We start from the raw sequence: 16,857 nt of genomic DNA on the forward strand, positions 1-16,857 counted from the left end.
TGTGTATCATCGTGTGATGGAAAGGTTCCGTCTAAACATACCTATGGGTTGACAATATTTTCTTACGCGAAATTTAGTTTTTGAAGGGCCTCTCTTTAAAAAAGTTGCCGCCTGTATAATAAACTTAACGTGATTATGACTGTAATCAATATCGTAACAAAAGAGAGCACATGAAAGAAAGTGGGCTTTATGTGTGTGTTTTGTTTAATATAACTCCTTTCAGACTTAATCAAAAACATTACGCTTCCAATGCCCAGTCTGGTCCAGTTTCATGGTCCAAATAATCTCCTAAATGTCTTGAATGAAAATACAGTCAGTATGTTACTTTGTTTTAGGTCTAGAGTTAGATTGTTAAATGTAAGCAGTTAATTTTTATAAATTTTTATAAATTAAGTCTAATACTGATTGCTATTTGTTTCTAATAACAGAAAATAGTTAGTGTTTTTTTAATTGTGTAAAAAAAGTTTAAAAATTAATATTAGATTGGGTATTTTTGTCCAGTGTTTAGGAAGCATGCTACTTTATCGTCATATATAGAATAACATTGGTATTGTTGTAACTGTTGAATAAAAACTGTTGAAACTAAATTAAATAAACCAAAGTAAAATTACTTCGGAAAAATAATATTTGAAAGTGGAGGAGTGGCTTATGTCACAGGATTCAACTCAAAATTGGCCATTTATTAAACTTCATTTAATAGTTTAAAAGCGTTACATAATGTTTTAATGGAAAGAGATGGTTAAATCTTTTAAATGATAATAGTAAACATTGCAAATCTGCAGAATATCCATTGATTGTCAGTTGCAGAACAGTCCATTCAATGGAATATCTGCTGATTGTTGGTTCAAGGTTTAACAAGGAAATTAAACAATGCTGTGTATAATACTTCAAATTTTGATGATTTTGATTGATTCATTTTTGTATTACAACTAAATTTCAATAACACAGAAACCATACCAGTCAAACAGTAAAGTAATATATATGTTCTTGTTTTGTTTCAGGAGATTATTTTTCATGCCACAGCCTCGTGAAGTTTACATCTGTTATCAAGATTTAGCTCCCCAAAATCTTGTGGAAATTGCTTTCAGGCTTGCATTAAGTGCCTCAGGATATAAATTAGGTTAAAAAGTATTAATATAAGATTTTGTGAATAGTGATTTGGGAAAAATTGACCATCTGTTTAACTTTTTTATTGTGAATTTTATGAAAAATTAATAATTGGTAACAAAGTTGACATTTAAGAGATTAAAACTGCTCAATACAAAAATTAAATAAAAATTAGTAATAGATATTTAATATATGATGCAAAAGAACAAAATATTAGTTAGGTAATTATAATTGTAGGTAAGAAAATATTTTGACCTTGTGTTTAACATGGAATCAAAACTTTTAAACTTATTTTATTGTCGTACTTATAAGCATTTCAACTTTGCCTTCTTGTCTGTGATAAATTAGTAGTATTAGTATAATAGATTTGTAAGTCTAAGCTGGGGTAAATAATTTTTATGGTTTAAAACATACATCTCCAGAAGGATACATTAAAATTACGTTCCATAGTGGAACAGGGCGTGGGGTGCATCCTCTCGTTATTTTCTTACGTTTCCTTAATATATTTATTCTTAATTCAACTTTTTTTTCTCATGGAAATAATCTGTTATCAGTATATAACAGGGTGTATATTATGTCTGGAAACACCCAAATATATCCTTTAATAATTTAAATATAAATTTGAAACCTCTTACAATCGTGATAGAGATTGGGCATCTACTTTTTGGAACAATGTTTTGTTATGTCACACCAACGGGGGACGTCCTGCCGAGGGTATCGTGAATATTCTTAATGGAAGCCTATACCTTGTGATACATAATTTTAAAGGTAATAGCTTACTGAATTGAATGCCACAAACCGCATCTCAAAGGAATTATTCTATCAGAAAATAGAGCATTTTTAGTATTGAAAATTTACTGATGTTCAACAATGTAATTTTAACATGGTTCTTGCCACAAAATGTGTTACACTAATTTTTTAGCATTTTTTAAATGTTCAATTAAAATAAAATAAACAATTTATTTTTAAGCTGGTTTCATTAGTACAAATTTACCAGTTTTTATTACAATGAATAAAACTTATGAGTCACTTTCTCTGATTACTTATGAATCTGTACTTGGTGTTTTCCAGTCAGCAGGAAGGTTTAAAGAGACAAAGGTCACTAGCCTATGAGAAACATTATTGTGTTATTAATCATCTGGTCTACAGGTTTCAGTTTGTTGAGCATGGAGCTTTCACTAGACAGGTCTAAGCTTGGGAATTACAAATGGACAAAGGTCATATTATTCCTGTCGAGTTAATCAGTGTCTCTGAAGCATTGCTGTCAACAAGTTATCTAATTACAGTAGTTCAGTTTTTATTTGGCATTTTAATGGAATTGTCTGAAAGAGAACGAATTACTCTGTTGATGATGCGAGGATATGGCGATCGTCAAAGATCTTATCGGGAAGTTTGTAATTTGTTTAATGACACTTTCCCAGAAAGGAATCCCATAAGTGTTTCAACAATATCAAAAACTATTGAGCGTTTTGAAATGACAGGGAGTGTACGTAATCGGCCAAAGTCGGGTAGGATACAATCTGCAACAGATGAAGAACATGCACTAGATGTTTTGCAAACATTTATTGAAGACCCACATACATCGCTCAGAAAAGCTGCACAGCAACATGATATGCACCCTATGTCTGTGAGTAAGATTTTGAAAATTAATAAATACAAACCATTTAAAGTTCATTTAGTCCAACAGTTAATTGAGGATGATTACGACAGAAGAGTTGAGTTTTGTGAACTTGTGATGCGCAAATGTGATGACAATAGAGATTTTCTGACCAACATACTATTTTCTGATGAGGCAACTTTTTTCCTAAATGGCAATGTTAACAGGCACAATTGCCGTTACTGGGCTAGTGAAAACCCACATTGGATTACTGAGTCCCATTCACAGCAACCACAAAAACTGAACGTATGGTGTGGAATTTTAGGTAACAAAATTGTTGGACCCTTTTTCATCAATGGAAATTTAAATGCCGAACTTTACTACAATATGCTCCAAAATGAAATAATCCCAGCTATTCAAATTGCATCAGGAGAATACTTTGATAATGTATGGTTTCAGCAGGATGGTGCTCCACCCCATTATGGGAGACAGGTAAGAGAGTATTTGGATTTAAGGTTTCCTCATAAATGGATTGGCCGAAGAGGAGAAATCGAATGGCCTCCAAGATCTCCGGATTTGTCACCAATCGATTATTTCCTATGGGGTCATTTAAAATCCAATGTTTGTAGAAGAAAGCCTCATAATTTGGAAGACCTAAGAAACAGGATTATAGAGGAGATTGCTTTGATAACTGAAGAAATGTTAGGCAACTCTGTCGAATCATTTTACACAAGATTGGCTCATTGTCAAACCGTAGAAGGAACACAGTTCGAACAATTGCTTTGACACCAAATGCAGGTAAAACGTTTGTTGTAAGACTTTTCTAACAGCATACATTATTTTTTATTTGTAATAAGAAATCAATAACATAAGTATTTCCATAATTGTACTGTAATAAAAACTGGCAAATTTGTGCTAATAGAACCAGCTTAAAATGAAATTTTTGTTTTATTTAATTGAACATTTAAAAAAATGCTAAAAAATTAGTGTAACACATTTTGTGGCAAGAACCATGTTAAAATTACATTGTTGAACATCAGTAAATTTTCAATACTAAAAATGCTCTATTTTCTGATAGAATAATTCCTTTGAGATGCGGTTTGTGGCATTCAATTCAGTAAGCTATTACCTTTAAAATTATGTATCACAAGGTATAGGCTTCCATTAAGAATATTCACGATACCCTCGGCAGGACGTCCCCCGTTGGTGTGACATAACAAAACATTGTTCCAAAAAGTAGATGCCCAATCTCTATCACGATTGTAAGAGGTTTCAAATTTATATTTAAATTATTAAAGGATATATTTGGGTGTTTCCAGACATAATATACACCCTGTATACAGTACCTCTTTGGGGGCAATGCCATTCTCTTAGTGTCCATAAAATTTCAGGCCAACATGCTCCATTGGAGGCTCCTGTGATGGCAAGGAGTATTCACAACTTGTATCTCTCCTCTCGTCTGCCTCCATTGTTCCTTTATCTTACTAAAATCCTTATTAACATCCTATTTCCTACTTCAAAAAGTCTCTTAATCCCTTCACAAGTCTTTCCGCCATTTTACCAATTGTCGGTAGAAATGTACAATTTAACTCTTTCTGAATGTTTTTCTTCTTCTTTCAGGAAAATATTTACCATTCCTTCCTATCATCCATCCAGAAAGACATTCCTCCAACATCATACTAAGTCCATCCAGTACCTTGTTCCTTTATAGAGAACAAACTGCTTTCATCAATTTACTCCTCAACCTGTATTTTCTTCAAACCTTTCTGCCCTTCTTTCGTCCAAAGCTATCCTTAACAATTTCCATCCTCGCCAGCCTCTGCTCTTCGGTGTCATTTTTGGGATTGTCTTCCTTCACCAGAACTTGCAGGAATTCTTTCATCACTTCTAATACTTAGGCAGTGACTATTGCAATACTTAAAATTGCATCTTTCCCTTAAATGTACAAGCTATTATTTTCTGTGCAGCTCTCCAGGGATCCTGCTTGCCTGCCGAAGCATATCAGTGTTTCCTCTTTTCTGTCCCCACTGATTAATAAACAGGATTTTGCTCCATATATATTCCTCTATTCTTTCCTCAGTCCTTCTCCTTCATCTCTGTAGTTATCTCTTCACCCTTTTATCAAAATTGTTAAATCTTTTGACTACCATCCTTGTCTTTGTTCCTTCTTGTCAGCTTCAGTACTGTATTGTTAGTAGTTTCACTAATCAGGTTCTCCAGTTACTCAAACATATCTCCACAGTTTTGTATCATGTAGTATTAAGTAGTTTTCTCATATTCTCCTGTCCAGCCTCTATTAGTACTTGAAATGTTCTTCAATCTGCTTTCATCAGATTCCATCCTCCTGTTTCTTCATATTCCTAGCTTTCCTTTTAGGCTCAAAGACACTGAACCTCAGCATCCTGTGGTCACTACGTGTCACTTTCCAGTCTTTTACTAACTCTAAGTCTCCAGACACCACAGATACATCTACATTAGACTTACTACCTCCATTCTTCTCGAATGTGACCATTCCTCATATTTAATATTTCTAGTCATTGTGACATTATGCAGACCTCTAAATTCTCCCTTCTCCTTTGCTCATCATTTTACAAACCAAATAATTGACTTGACATTTAGGTCCCTTCCTTGAAGTATTAATTTTCAAACTTGTGTGTGCCCCTACACCATAGCTGTAATTTTTTTTCACAATTCATGTGTTTTACCCAAGTTTTGTAATGTAATGATTTGATTGAGCAGTGAGTCACCATCTTTTTCGTAAGTGTCCTAAAATGTAAATGATGCAGCCATACACTGCTTATTATGGGTTTCTGAAAAGATTTTTGGTACCTATCTTGCAAAAAAAGTTATGGTAACCTATCTGCGTATTATGGTAAAAGTTTACGTAACAATTTTGTGTAACAGACTCCTTGAAATTTGAGGAAGAATAAGTGAGAGTTATGTTTTTATGAATCTGCGATTTTCTTTAATCTTCTCATTGACTCTTATAGAGACAATTTCATCGGTCACAATGCTTGGCCGTCCACTTCGTTAGTCAACCTGCACATTAGTTCAGCCATTTTTAAACCTAATGCACTATTGATGCACTCCACCTTCAGTAATAACCACCTTCCCATAAACTTCACAGAGTTGGCGATAAATCTCAATTGGTTCATTGTGCTCAAACCATCTGTATGCAATTCCACGCACTCTGTATTGATATAATTTGTCCAATAAAACTGTATGGTTCATTGTTTCAGAGGCTTTCGTTATATTGAGGAAAAGACCACTAACACATTTACCATCATTCACATCTGTCAAGAAATGTAATAGTGCATTCTCTGTATTCATACCAGATCTAAATTTGTGGTATTTTCAACTGCATCACACATATTATACTGATATTGATAAACAACAAGGAGCAACAGTAAACTCTCACTAGCATGGCTGGATAGCCACTGAACGGAGAAACGCACTGACATCAAAATGGCCATGATAGTCCCGACCCTAGCGGCTACAGAGCAAAATGTAATTTACTTTCTGGATAGTCCAAATATACATTATTGCAGGGTTTGTTTCAGGGTCTGTATAATGCTTTGCAGTCATTGCATGCCCCCGCCCCTCCGGACCTGAGAGAACTGTAGGGAAACATAATCCTTGTCTTTTAATATTTACAGGGTGGTTTCTTTAAATAGGCCACCATTGTAATCTTGAAAAATATAAATCAGGCAGTGAAATTTAAATAAGGAACCTCTCCTTTTTTAGAGACATTTTAAAATATATATACATCAAACTTTTAAAAACGAACACCATTTCCTATATAGCAGTAAACTTTTTTTCTTTTGAAACACATGTGTATATTATTATTATTTTATATAGAAAAGGTAATTTCTTAAGACACCTAAGTAATTTTATAACACTTCAAGCTCTCATATTTTTTGTTATTAAGGGAAATATAAAATAATGCCCCAATTTTTGTAAAAGATTTTAAATCTTGTTATGTGTACAACAAAACACTTAGTTTTAACTCATTATATAGGTTATGTTGTAGAAAACATAGTTATATGCATTTATAGTTTTATAACCTCTTTCACACCTTGTATTTTTAAACTTTTATGTATACTATATATAACCATCATATCAAATATATTGCTTATTTTTTTCAAAAATATGTATTTTCATTTATATGTCATTTTCTAAGTAAATAAAGTCTTTGTAAATTTTCATATTTGTGTAGGGGTAAATATCTAACAAGGGTCATACCAATATAACATTTTCAGAATGTGTCTTATGGTAAGGTGGTAAAAATAAAGAACAGCTCAATTTACAATTGACAATAGCAAAAATTATTTTGTTTCTACCAACTTGATCCACTGTCTGATAAAGAGTGTCCTACGGAAATATAGCATGTATAAAATTATTTACAAATGTGATAGAAAGAATTAATGTAGAAATTTTTACATTAGTCATAGACAACTTTCATTTTATGCTTTGTATGTTTGATGGAAGTCACCAGGTTTTAATAGAAAAGACATTTTTATTTCTTGTACCATTTTAATTTATTTTAAAAACGCTTTTGCCAGTTAAGGTATCATCAGTTCACAGAAAAAGCATATGATAAAATAGTTAGAATAAAATTTAAAACTAATTGTAAAGACCAAAAACGATAAACTATAAAAGTATTATATAGAAAAATATGGTTTGCAATTCTTAATTTTTGATCGGATTTCTTCTTTTACTAATGGTAGAAAGATTTCACTGAAATTTATGGAAGGTTGGGAGATACATTTATCTTTCAATATCGTCATACATGCATTTTCAAATTTGTTTCTTTTAGTCCAGGAAGATTCCTTAACCCTTTAAGAAGTATGGACGTCATATGACGTCTTCCTTTGATAGTCTAAAATAAGTAATGGATGAAATCCAAAAAATACCAAAACGAGTAAAAAATTAAAATCTTTAAAATCTCTAAAAAAATGTTTATTTACATTTGAAAGCTGAATGAAAAGGACTATGTGTTCTACAAGTCTATATTTCAGTTCTTTTTTCAAAATCAAATGTCTTATTTCCTCACTACGGCAGACTCAATCATTATTGTCTGCCATTTGGACAACAGTAACAAACTAGATGGTTGTTTAACAAATATGGCCACAGTATGCAGTATACAAGGAATGGTTAGTATAATATGGCGGCATATTCTGACAGCAATGTGATGCGTGCAACAAGGCCTTGAGTCGGTGGCTTCTACCAGGTGTCTACTACGATCTGGTGGTAAAATCAGATTACAAGTGAATGCAAGCACAAACATGGAAGTTAAGTATGTTGCCGATAGATGGAACCACTTTGCAGATTAATCTACCTAAAGGCAATCATTAATAGCAATGCATTTACAATAATACAAAAATACAGAGGCTAAACGTCATATGACGTCCGTACTCCTTTGGGCCACTATAAGAATATACGTCATATGACGTCCTTAATCATTATGTAGTGTTTACACGCACTCCTTAAAGGGTTAAAAACTACACTTGATGATTTACAATTTATGTGGTGATTTTCTTTTATAGCATGTTCAACTAATTTAGATTTTTAAATTTTTTTTATAATTGTAACTAAGTTCTTTTAGCCTTGTGTCCACAGGTCTTGATGCTTAATCAATATGTCTTTTTGCATCCACAGTCAATTTTGTATATTACATTCTTGGTTTCCTGTTGTTTGGTTTTAATTTTGTAAAGTAACCTCTTAGATTATTTTGTGACTTAACAGTACGGATGTTAACTTTAGAATTTATCTTATGAATCTTTCTGATGTTCCTTTTACATAAGGAATAGTTACAGATAATTAGTATTGGTTTTTTAAAATTTGATTTCAACTTTTATTTTTAGTCTAACTTGTTCAATGATTGACCAAGGATAGTTATTTTTAACCAAAAGTTATGTAGTATCATTTTCCTTTAAAATTTTATCTGTCATCAGGCACCAAATTATTAATCTTCTGTGACAAACTTTATACTAATCCAATTTTTACATGTTGAGGATGATTTGAATTATAATTAAGGTACTACCACTGAAAATCTTCTTGTAAAACTAATGTTGTTTTAATTGTGTTTTCTTTTGTTTTTGTTATCAAAACATCAAGAAATGGAATTTCACTATTATCCTCATTTTTAATGGTAAATGTTATCGATTGCCTTATTTTATTGATATTTTAATAATTCATTTTGAGTGTTCATTTTATTTTCCCATGTACAAAAGACATCATCAATATACGGTAACAAAATTTTGGGTTTAATACTTCCAATTAATTAAAGTTAAACCCCTCTACCGTCCCTTTTTTCAAAGGGCGGTAGAAGGGTTTAACTTTAAATTTTCAAATTGGAACCTTTATCTTGTGACGTCAAGTTAAAGGTCTATTCAGTGGAAACAAAATCGCACTAAGAAAACACCTCTACTATAATTTGAAAATTTAAAGTTACACTCGTTATATTAATTATATTTCCAATGCAAAATTGGAGTTTGCTATTTTGCCCCGAGAAACAATAAATATATATATATATATATATATATATATATATAATTTTGTAATTAGGTCAGAATCAAAACAGTAGAGTTCTAAATTGTATGGACATTGTAATTGAAAATTAAAAACTAAACTCAACATCAATAATACTAATACATTTCAATACTTACATTATGACAGTTATCATCCATAAGTAGAGATTATATAGTAGTTTTTGCTTCCCAGTCCATGTTCGCTATATCATACTATTTTCTCAGTCCAGTGTAGGAGTTATATCAGTATTTGTATACATCAGTACGTCAAGTTAAAGGTCTATTCAGTGGAAACAAAATCGCACTAAGAAAACACCTCTACTATAATTTGAAAATTTAAAGTTACACCCGTTATATTAATTATATTTCCAATGCAAAATTGGAGTTTGCTATTTTGCCCCGAGAAACAATAAATATATATATATATATATATATATATATATATATATATATATAATTTTGTAATTAGGTCAGAATCAAAACAGTAGAGTTCTAAATTGTATGGACATTGTAATTGAAAATTAAAAACTAAACTCAACATCAATAATACTAATACATTTCAATACTTACATTATGACAGTTATCATCCATAAGTAGAGATTATATAGTAGTTTTTGCTTCCCAGTCCATGTTCGCTATATCATACTATTTTCTCAGTCCAGTGTTGGAGTTATATCAGTATTTGTATACATCAGTATCGTATACCTTATCAGTGAGAAATAGGTACGGCTCCCTCTACAATTTTCTGTCATAAAAATTGCATGTAATGTTGCATGTATTTCTTTGTGATTCCATTTACTATAATCACGGACTCATTGCCCTTGTTTTTTTCCTTGAGCAAATGGTTTGTTGAATCATGCCCAGTCCCTCCATTTTTGTTTCTTCAGCTAATGTAAATATGCCATCCTACAATGTATAAGGCAACCAAATTCAATACCTTACACATATACCGTACATTCACAATTTTTTCATTAAGTAAAATCCAGAATAAATTAATTGGTTTACCTTGTTGCCGTGGTGTTGAAATAAAGAAGTGTTGTTACTATTATTAAACTTTATGCTTTCACTCTATAAATGTAAACAAATTGGAAATAGTGGTATAATTCATTAAACATGTAGTCATGCTTTTATATTACAATGTTTACACAGAACAGTTGGTTAGATTTAACAGGCTCTTTAAATTAATATTTTGCAACTTTAAAGACCATGATGGGATTTTTAACTACTTTAGAGACTAGTGGGGCGTAGACCAGAGAAAATTTCTAAATAAGAATAGGCCTATCTATATTCATCCCAGAGATTCTAAGAATGTCCATGTGAAATTTCATTACAATCGTTTGAATAGTTTATGCGTGAATGCAAAACAAAATGCCTCTATTACCAGAATGACTATTACAATTTGTACAAGTACATGAAAAAACGCGGTAAATAGAAAAAGTAAAAAAATACAGTGAATAACAACATTTGTCAAATATTAGTACAGTTCAGTTCTTTTTTATGGGTGTTGAGCACAGAGTAAGAAAACTAAAAGTTTTAGGAAATATATGCTGTACATTTTGGCAAATATTAAATACCATACCTATGGAATATTAAATCAATACTTTGTTTGAAGGTTATTTTTGACGATGGAAGGATTGTGAAGGAAACAAGATTTTTTCTGGACATTTGCCATCGTTCAGTGAAACAAGAAAACAGTAACACTACGTTTCGAGATCTGCAATCTGATCTCTTCTTCAGGTAAAGAACTAACCTAATACATAATTACAAACTAGGTTAAAATAAACAAATCTTACTAAAACGTTGTGGCACGCCTAAGTCAGGAATCACAACCTACATGTTGTTTGTCAACTTCACTAACTCTAAAGACATGCACTTAATACAAAACCATACCAAACACTAATCATTAAACTAAACTACGGAATACAGGTCACAATACGTCTTCCCTCGTCTACTAACCACCTACGACTGACCAGAGGGACTAGCCAATGGTAATCGTGACGGCTGGCTAAAACAAGATGGCGGAAATACAAGGGAAGGGGGACAGGAATGGGCCCTTTCGTTATTATTGGTTCATGCGAGATGAACTTCTTAAAACCATATTGTGACTCCGCATTGGTTTATTACAAATATCCAATCCGTTTGATACTTTTGGTTTTCTCTTTAGTTCATTTTTTAGAATTGGCAACCAAAGCGGCCTAATCTCGACTGATGGTTGACTGATTGGTTGATCTGCCAATTTAATGTATGTTGCCTCAATTAATTTCCTTTTGAAGAAATGTGGTTCCCGATGTATTATGTGGGCTTCATCCCAATTCATATGATGGTCTTCGGACCAACAATGATGTGCAATTTTTGACTTCTGTGAAACCCTTTCTCGTGTTTTCTTTGTGTTCTTTTATCCTTACGTTTGGTGGTCTTTTTGTCTCGCCTATGTATTCCCTATTGCAGCTACATTTTATACTGTAAAACACAGTTTTTGGAATCCTGTGTGCCATTTTTTGGTTTTGTTTTTACGAGACTTTGTCTAAGAGTGTTCTGTGTTTTAAACGCGGTTCTAATGTTGTACTTTCTACCTACTCTTCTAATTTTCTCCGATAATCCCGGCACATAAGGGGAACTTTTTAACCTAGTTTGTAATTATGTATTAGGTTAGTTCTTTACCTGAAGAAGAGATCAGATTGCAGATCTCGAAACGTAGTGTTACTGTTTTCTTGTTTCACTGAACGATGGCAAATGTCCGGAAAAATCCTGTTTCCTTCAAGTCAATACTGTAATGCAGATATTGAAGACAAAGTTACTACTAAACTTTTACTAAAAATTTAAAGGCTGTTGTAAAACCCATCGTAGTTGTCTTTTGACAGAAGTTGGCTTTTCAGAACTGTGTATGTTTATATTTTCTTGATCGGAAAAACAAGGCATAACCAAACAATGGCACAAAAATACTAAGACCACAGTTAATAAAAATTGTCATAAATATCCACTTTTGACATATTTTCTTGAATGTGGCAACAAGGCAAACTCAACAATGGTGTTGGGAATATAATTTACTCCAGACAGAAGTGCTCAATCTTGCAAAGCCTATGAAATTGCGTGCAAAGCTGTTGTGTGAATAACTGCTGTTTTTAAATAATATAAATATTAGTACAAGACAGTTAAATTTACAATTATCAGCTGGATAAAATACACAATAAAAATATTTGCATTTCTTAAGGTATAATGAACATACATTTAGAATTTTGTGTCAAAGGAGTATTCAGTTTTTCCTAGTACAGGTAAAACAACAAGGGAGTGTTACTTCATGAAGTAGCCAGATCTTATGAAGTAACACTTTTTGAGTTATCGCAATATTTTTGGTACAAATTGGAAGAGAAGATTCCAATGTGTAATTATCAATAGGTTTTACCCTCTTTATTTTCTGAAAAAAGGTAATTAATACTAATTACAAGTATTTATTTCTTGAAATTATATCATGAAGACAAAAAAATAATAAATTTAATTGCTTTGTGTAATGAGCTGTGACATCTTAATGAAAAGCAAATACAACTAAAAAGAATCTTCTTTTTTGTACTGTACAGCTGGTTATCTGTGCTTCTAGGCTCTTTGCTACTGACCATGCCAAAAAGTTGCTGTCAAATTAATACCTGCAAGAATTGTCTTCTATTAGCACCGGACATATAAACATGTACTAATGCCATTTGGCCCAATTTTTTCTTTTAAGCTGAACATTTTATGAACTCCACCAATTAAAAATATTAATTTTAATTATTTTAAAGTAATATCAAGAGGTTAAAACATTTCATTAATTGTTCAATCAAAATTAATTTTTATTAAACTAGTTTTCATAATTAAGTGTCCTAATGTTAATATTATAATAAATATTTTATTAAAATAAATTGGGAGTCTTGTTTATTTTGGTATTAATTTTGTAACAAATCTGTTTTTCTATTAAAAAATCTTAGCATACTAAATTTAGAAAGTTACATAACTATAATACTACAAACTTGATGAAAATAATAGTATTTTTTATTTACGAGCAACTTACAATTTCATGGTGATCAATGAAGTCCCTCTATTCCATTCATACCTTCAGAACCATCTCATCACTGCTATCTGACAAAGAATCGCTTTCAATTAAGACGATGAAAGATTCCAAAACATTGCCGATCCCAGTTTCCTTGGAAAGCCTTTTAACTTTTATGTGTTGACATTTCCTACCAAACACATACTCAAAGTCTTTTCTTCTATTATGGCCTGTATTCTGAAAAGTTAAATGTTGTTTTTTTGCTTGCTACATATCCTTTGATGTCAGTCCAGATAAGTTCAATGGGGTATAAATCCGAGTGATAAGGTGGCAATCTAAGGGGTGACAGGATTTCGGACATTTGCCATCGTTATTTATAGGGTATAAAAGATATAACACAACGTTTCGAGTATTGGAATCTTTCCTCTTTGTCAGGTGGCGGAAGTATCAATACATAAAAAAATAAAAACAGAAAGAAGTAATGAAGGGTTCAACAAACATACCCATAAGCTGGTTAGAGTCCAGTCTCAGTGTAGTCACTGCACAGGATGCGAGTCCCAAGCACAAATCACAAGTACGAGAATAACAATCACACATCACACTAGCACAGGTACAGTGAGGCTCAGTACCACCCACACACAGGATGTAACTAAAACACAGTTAGAGTGACCAACCCGATGTTTTTATAAAAGAGCCCACTCTCCTCCGCCCCCTTGGGAGCCCGACCCTTAGTTGGTGTGCACTAACGTAATGGTTGTACTGTACTGCTGCAGTTTGTTACAATTATTCTTGTTAACACTTTCAATGCACAATTCAGTAGTGTGATATTATTTAGTTTATGTTATCCTCTAAGCAATCGCTGTAAAAATAAATCACTAGTGAGACCAAAAAATAGCTTGCAAGATTGATATAAAGCTAGTTTATTTTGGTTTAGAGGCCGGCCACCATGAACACGATTTTATATCCACCAAACCAGTGATTATTAAAACTATGTTCTAGCCATCTACCTCGCTAAGCTTTTCTGTGTAGTGCATTAACTCTGTTTCTTGGTTCATAAATATTGTTTTTATTAAGTGATAAATTAGATCCTATTTAGTATTTATTTTGTTTTTACAGGAAACTAATGACAATCTTTCTTGTCTTCACGTATCTTATTTTACATTATTTATTTATAAATTGTTATATTTATTATACTATTTAAGACCTGATTATCCTAGGCCTACACAAAACTTTCCATAGTTGTAACCATTTAAGAACAGTCAAATATTGGTAGATTATTACCAACTGGTACTTGATGCGAGTTTTATTTATAGTAAATTTAGCTCTTCATTGAATTTTATAATTTGGTATCCTTTTCTTTCTTTACAACTCTGTATAAATGGTTACCTTTTAGAAGAAAAAAAACCTCTTTTACTAATCTGTATAATTATGTTTTATAAAGTAATATGTAGTAATATGTTTTTTAATAACTATTTCTTTTATTGTATATTATCACTGAATTATAATTTTCTTAGCCTATGATAACATAAAATTCCCAACACGTTATTATAATTCATTTTTTTAGAAGTTGAACTACTGAAATAGAACAATTTTGGGCATTCCCACTGATATTTATAGTTCTTTTAATATGTCACGGCATTTCATTATATTTATGTTGGATTTTAGTCTATAAAGTATAACACTGTAATGATAGAAAAATAAGTTTTTAAAGATGTTAACTATATGTCATAATAATAGGTTTCTATTATAAACTGATTTATCAAAGTAAATTAAATATATCAGATGTGCTCCAAGTACTGTATTTTTAAAGGATAATTATTCATTAATTACTTAGCTTCATAAGATATATAATTATTGGTTTTGGATACATTTAGTAACAGGTTATTTTTATTAACAAAGTTTTAAATGAGACCTACATTTTGTCGTAGGTTATAATTGCAACTCTGTCATATTCATATAAAATTAAAACAGTACTAGTTGAGACTTTAGATGTATTCCTTAGTAGTTAATAAATAATATTGGGTTTGAAATTTATCCTTGGTAAACTGAATTCTAAACATCAAGAAAATTTGAACAAGATTTATACAATTTGCATTAATTGTGTAGCCTATTTCAACAAACTAATCACACCCTTCAAGATAGGATTTCAGCCATTTCAAAAGTAAACTTTTAACTCTTTGGACTTGAAGACAGTATTTATAGTTCGTCCTTCATGCGTTGGATGGCCAGCTGTACTGGTCGTTGCCATTTGCTTGTCAGGTTGTATTTGTTATTGCTGAAATGTCTCACAGCTCGTATGGGCAGTAGCACTGGCCATTAGACACAAGTTTTAATAAAAATAATTTTTTAAATTGACCTTTTAGTATTTAAAATGACTATCCTAACAATACAGAAGGCATTTAAAGATTATTCCAAGCTGTGTAGGTAAACAAATACGGCTGCTGAGCTGTCAGTGGCAGTAACACAGCCAGCTGTACTAGTCATTCGAGCAGTGAGAACAAATTATAGCAAAACAAATCCTTACTGCCTGTAACGTTGGCATGGCCAATGGCCAATACTACAGGCTATTCGAGTGCACAGTGTTAGTATTACATTAACAAACAACTTATTTCCAGACTTTATTTGCTGTCAAATTTTTCAATTAAAAGAGCAAAAAAAGTAACTTTCTTTGTGTTAAACGTCAAAGTATAACAAGAAATGTACGTAGCCTTCGCAATGATGCACAACAAAATTTATTCCAATATTTTTCAAAGTTTTTCAGTGTAATCCAAGTGGTACCTAAAAATTGATTTACCTTAAAAGTTAAGCAATCATGCGCTCAAAGGGGTATAGGACAGTTCAAGGTATTTATTTAAGCTCTGGATCACATTTAACAAGGTCATAATACCACTAAGACAGACAAACAATAAAAATGCAATAATGAATTGTGTAAGTGTTAAGAGAAATCATTTAGAAGTATATCACAACATGCTCCAAGAAATGCTTTAGAAATCATCAGTACTGCTACAATTCACTTTTGTAAACAGTCGTCACACTTTTAATTAACTTTATTTAAAAAAGTATATGCAGCACAAGAATTACATTAACATGGGATTGAAGAGTACTTTTAAAACAGGTTTATTTGAGCTCATCATAGCACCACGAATCGCACTGTAGACATCCAAGCGAACTTTGATCTACTTCCGTATTTTGATCAGGACTTCCGGGATACTGATTCATCGCAAATCTTATTCATTGCTATATTTAAATGTTCAATATACAAACGCTCTGATGATGCACATTTTCAGACAAGTCAAAAATAGCCTCAACACTAAAAACAATTTGGTTTATAAAATGTTTATCAAGTTAATTTTCATACAGAATAACAACGTAGTCATAACTCTGTCATATGGCTTTAAAGCATACAATAGTTACAGATTTTAACCATTACATTTTCTTGAAAACTTTCTAAACTGTATACTTAAGGACATTCAACGCATGTCCACATTGCCGCTTAAACATTTTTGGACTTCCTACGAAACCGTTTTGAATGTTTTTGACAGTTTAAATCTCCTGTTTATAGCCTACCTGTTCACGTTTTATCCAATAACCTGTATGTTCCC

General features: G+C 31.8%; 1 protein-coding gene across 1 annotated transcript in view; it reads left to right on the top strand.

Annotated features, from left to right (window-relative positions):
• Positions 1-1,578, top strand: part of LOC124361249 (protein inturned) — a 46,208-nt gene extending 44,630 nt beyond the window's left edge. Inside the window, 1 exon segment of the mRNA XM_046815294.1 lies at positions 1,002-1,578. Coding sequence (XP_046671250.1) covers positions 1,002-1,125 — 124 coding nt within the window. The 3' untranslated portion in view covers positions 1,126-1,578.
• Positions 1,579-16,857: the final 15,279 nt, after the last annotated feature.

The sequence above is a fragment of the Homalodisca vitripennis genome, chromosome 4 (assembly GCF_021130785.1).
Source record: "Homalodisca vitripennis isolate AUS2020 chromosome 4, UT_GWSS_2.1, whole genome shotgun sequence".
Taxonomy (NCBI): Eukaryota; Metazoa; Arthropoda; class Insecta; order Hemiptera; family Cicadellidae; genus Homalodisca; species Homalodisca vitripennis.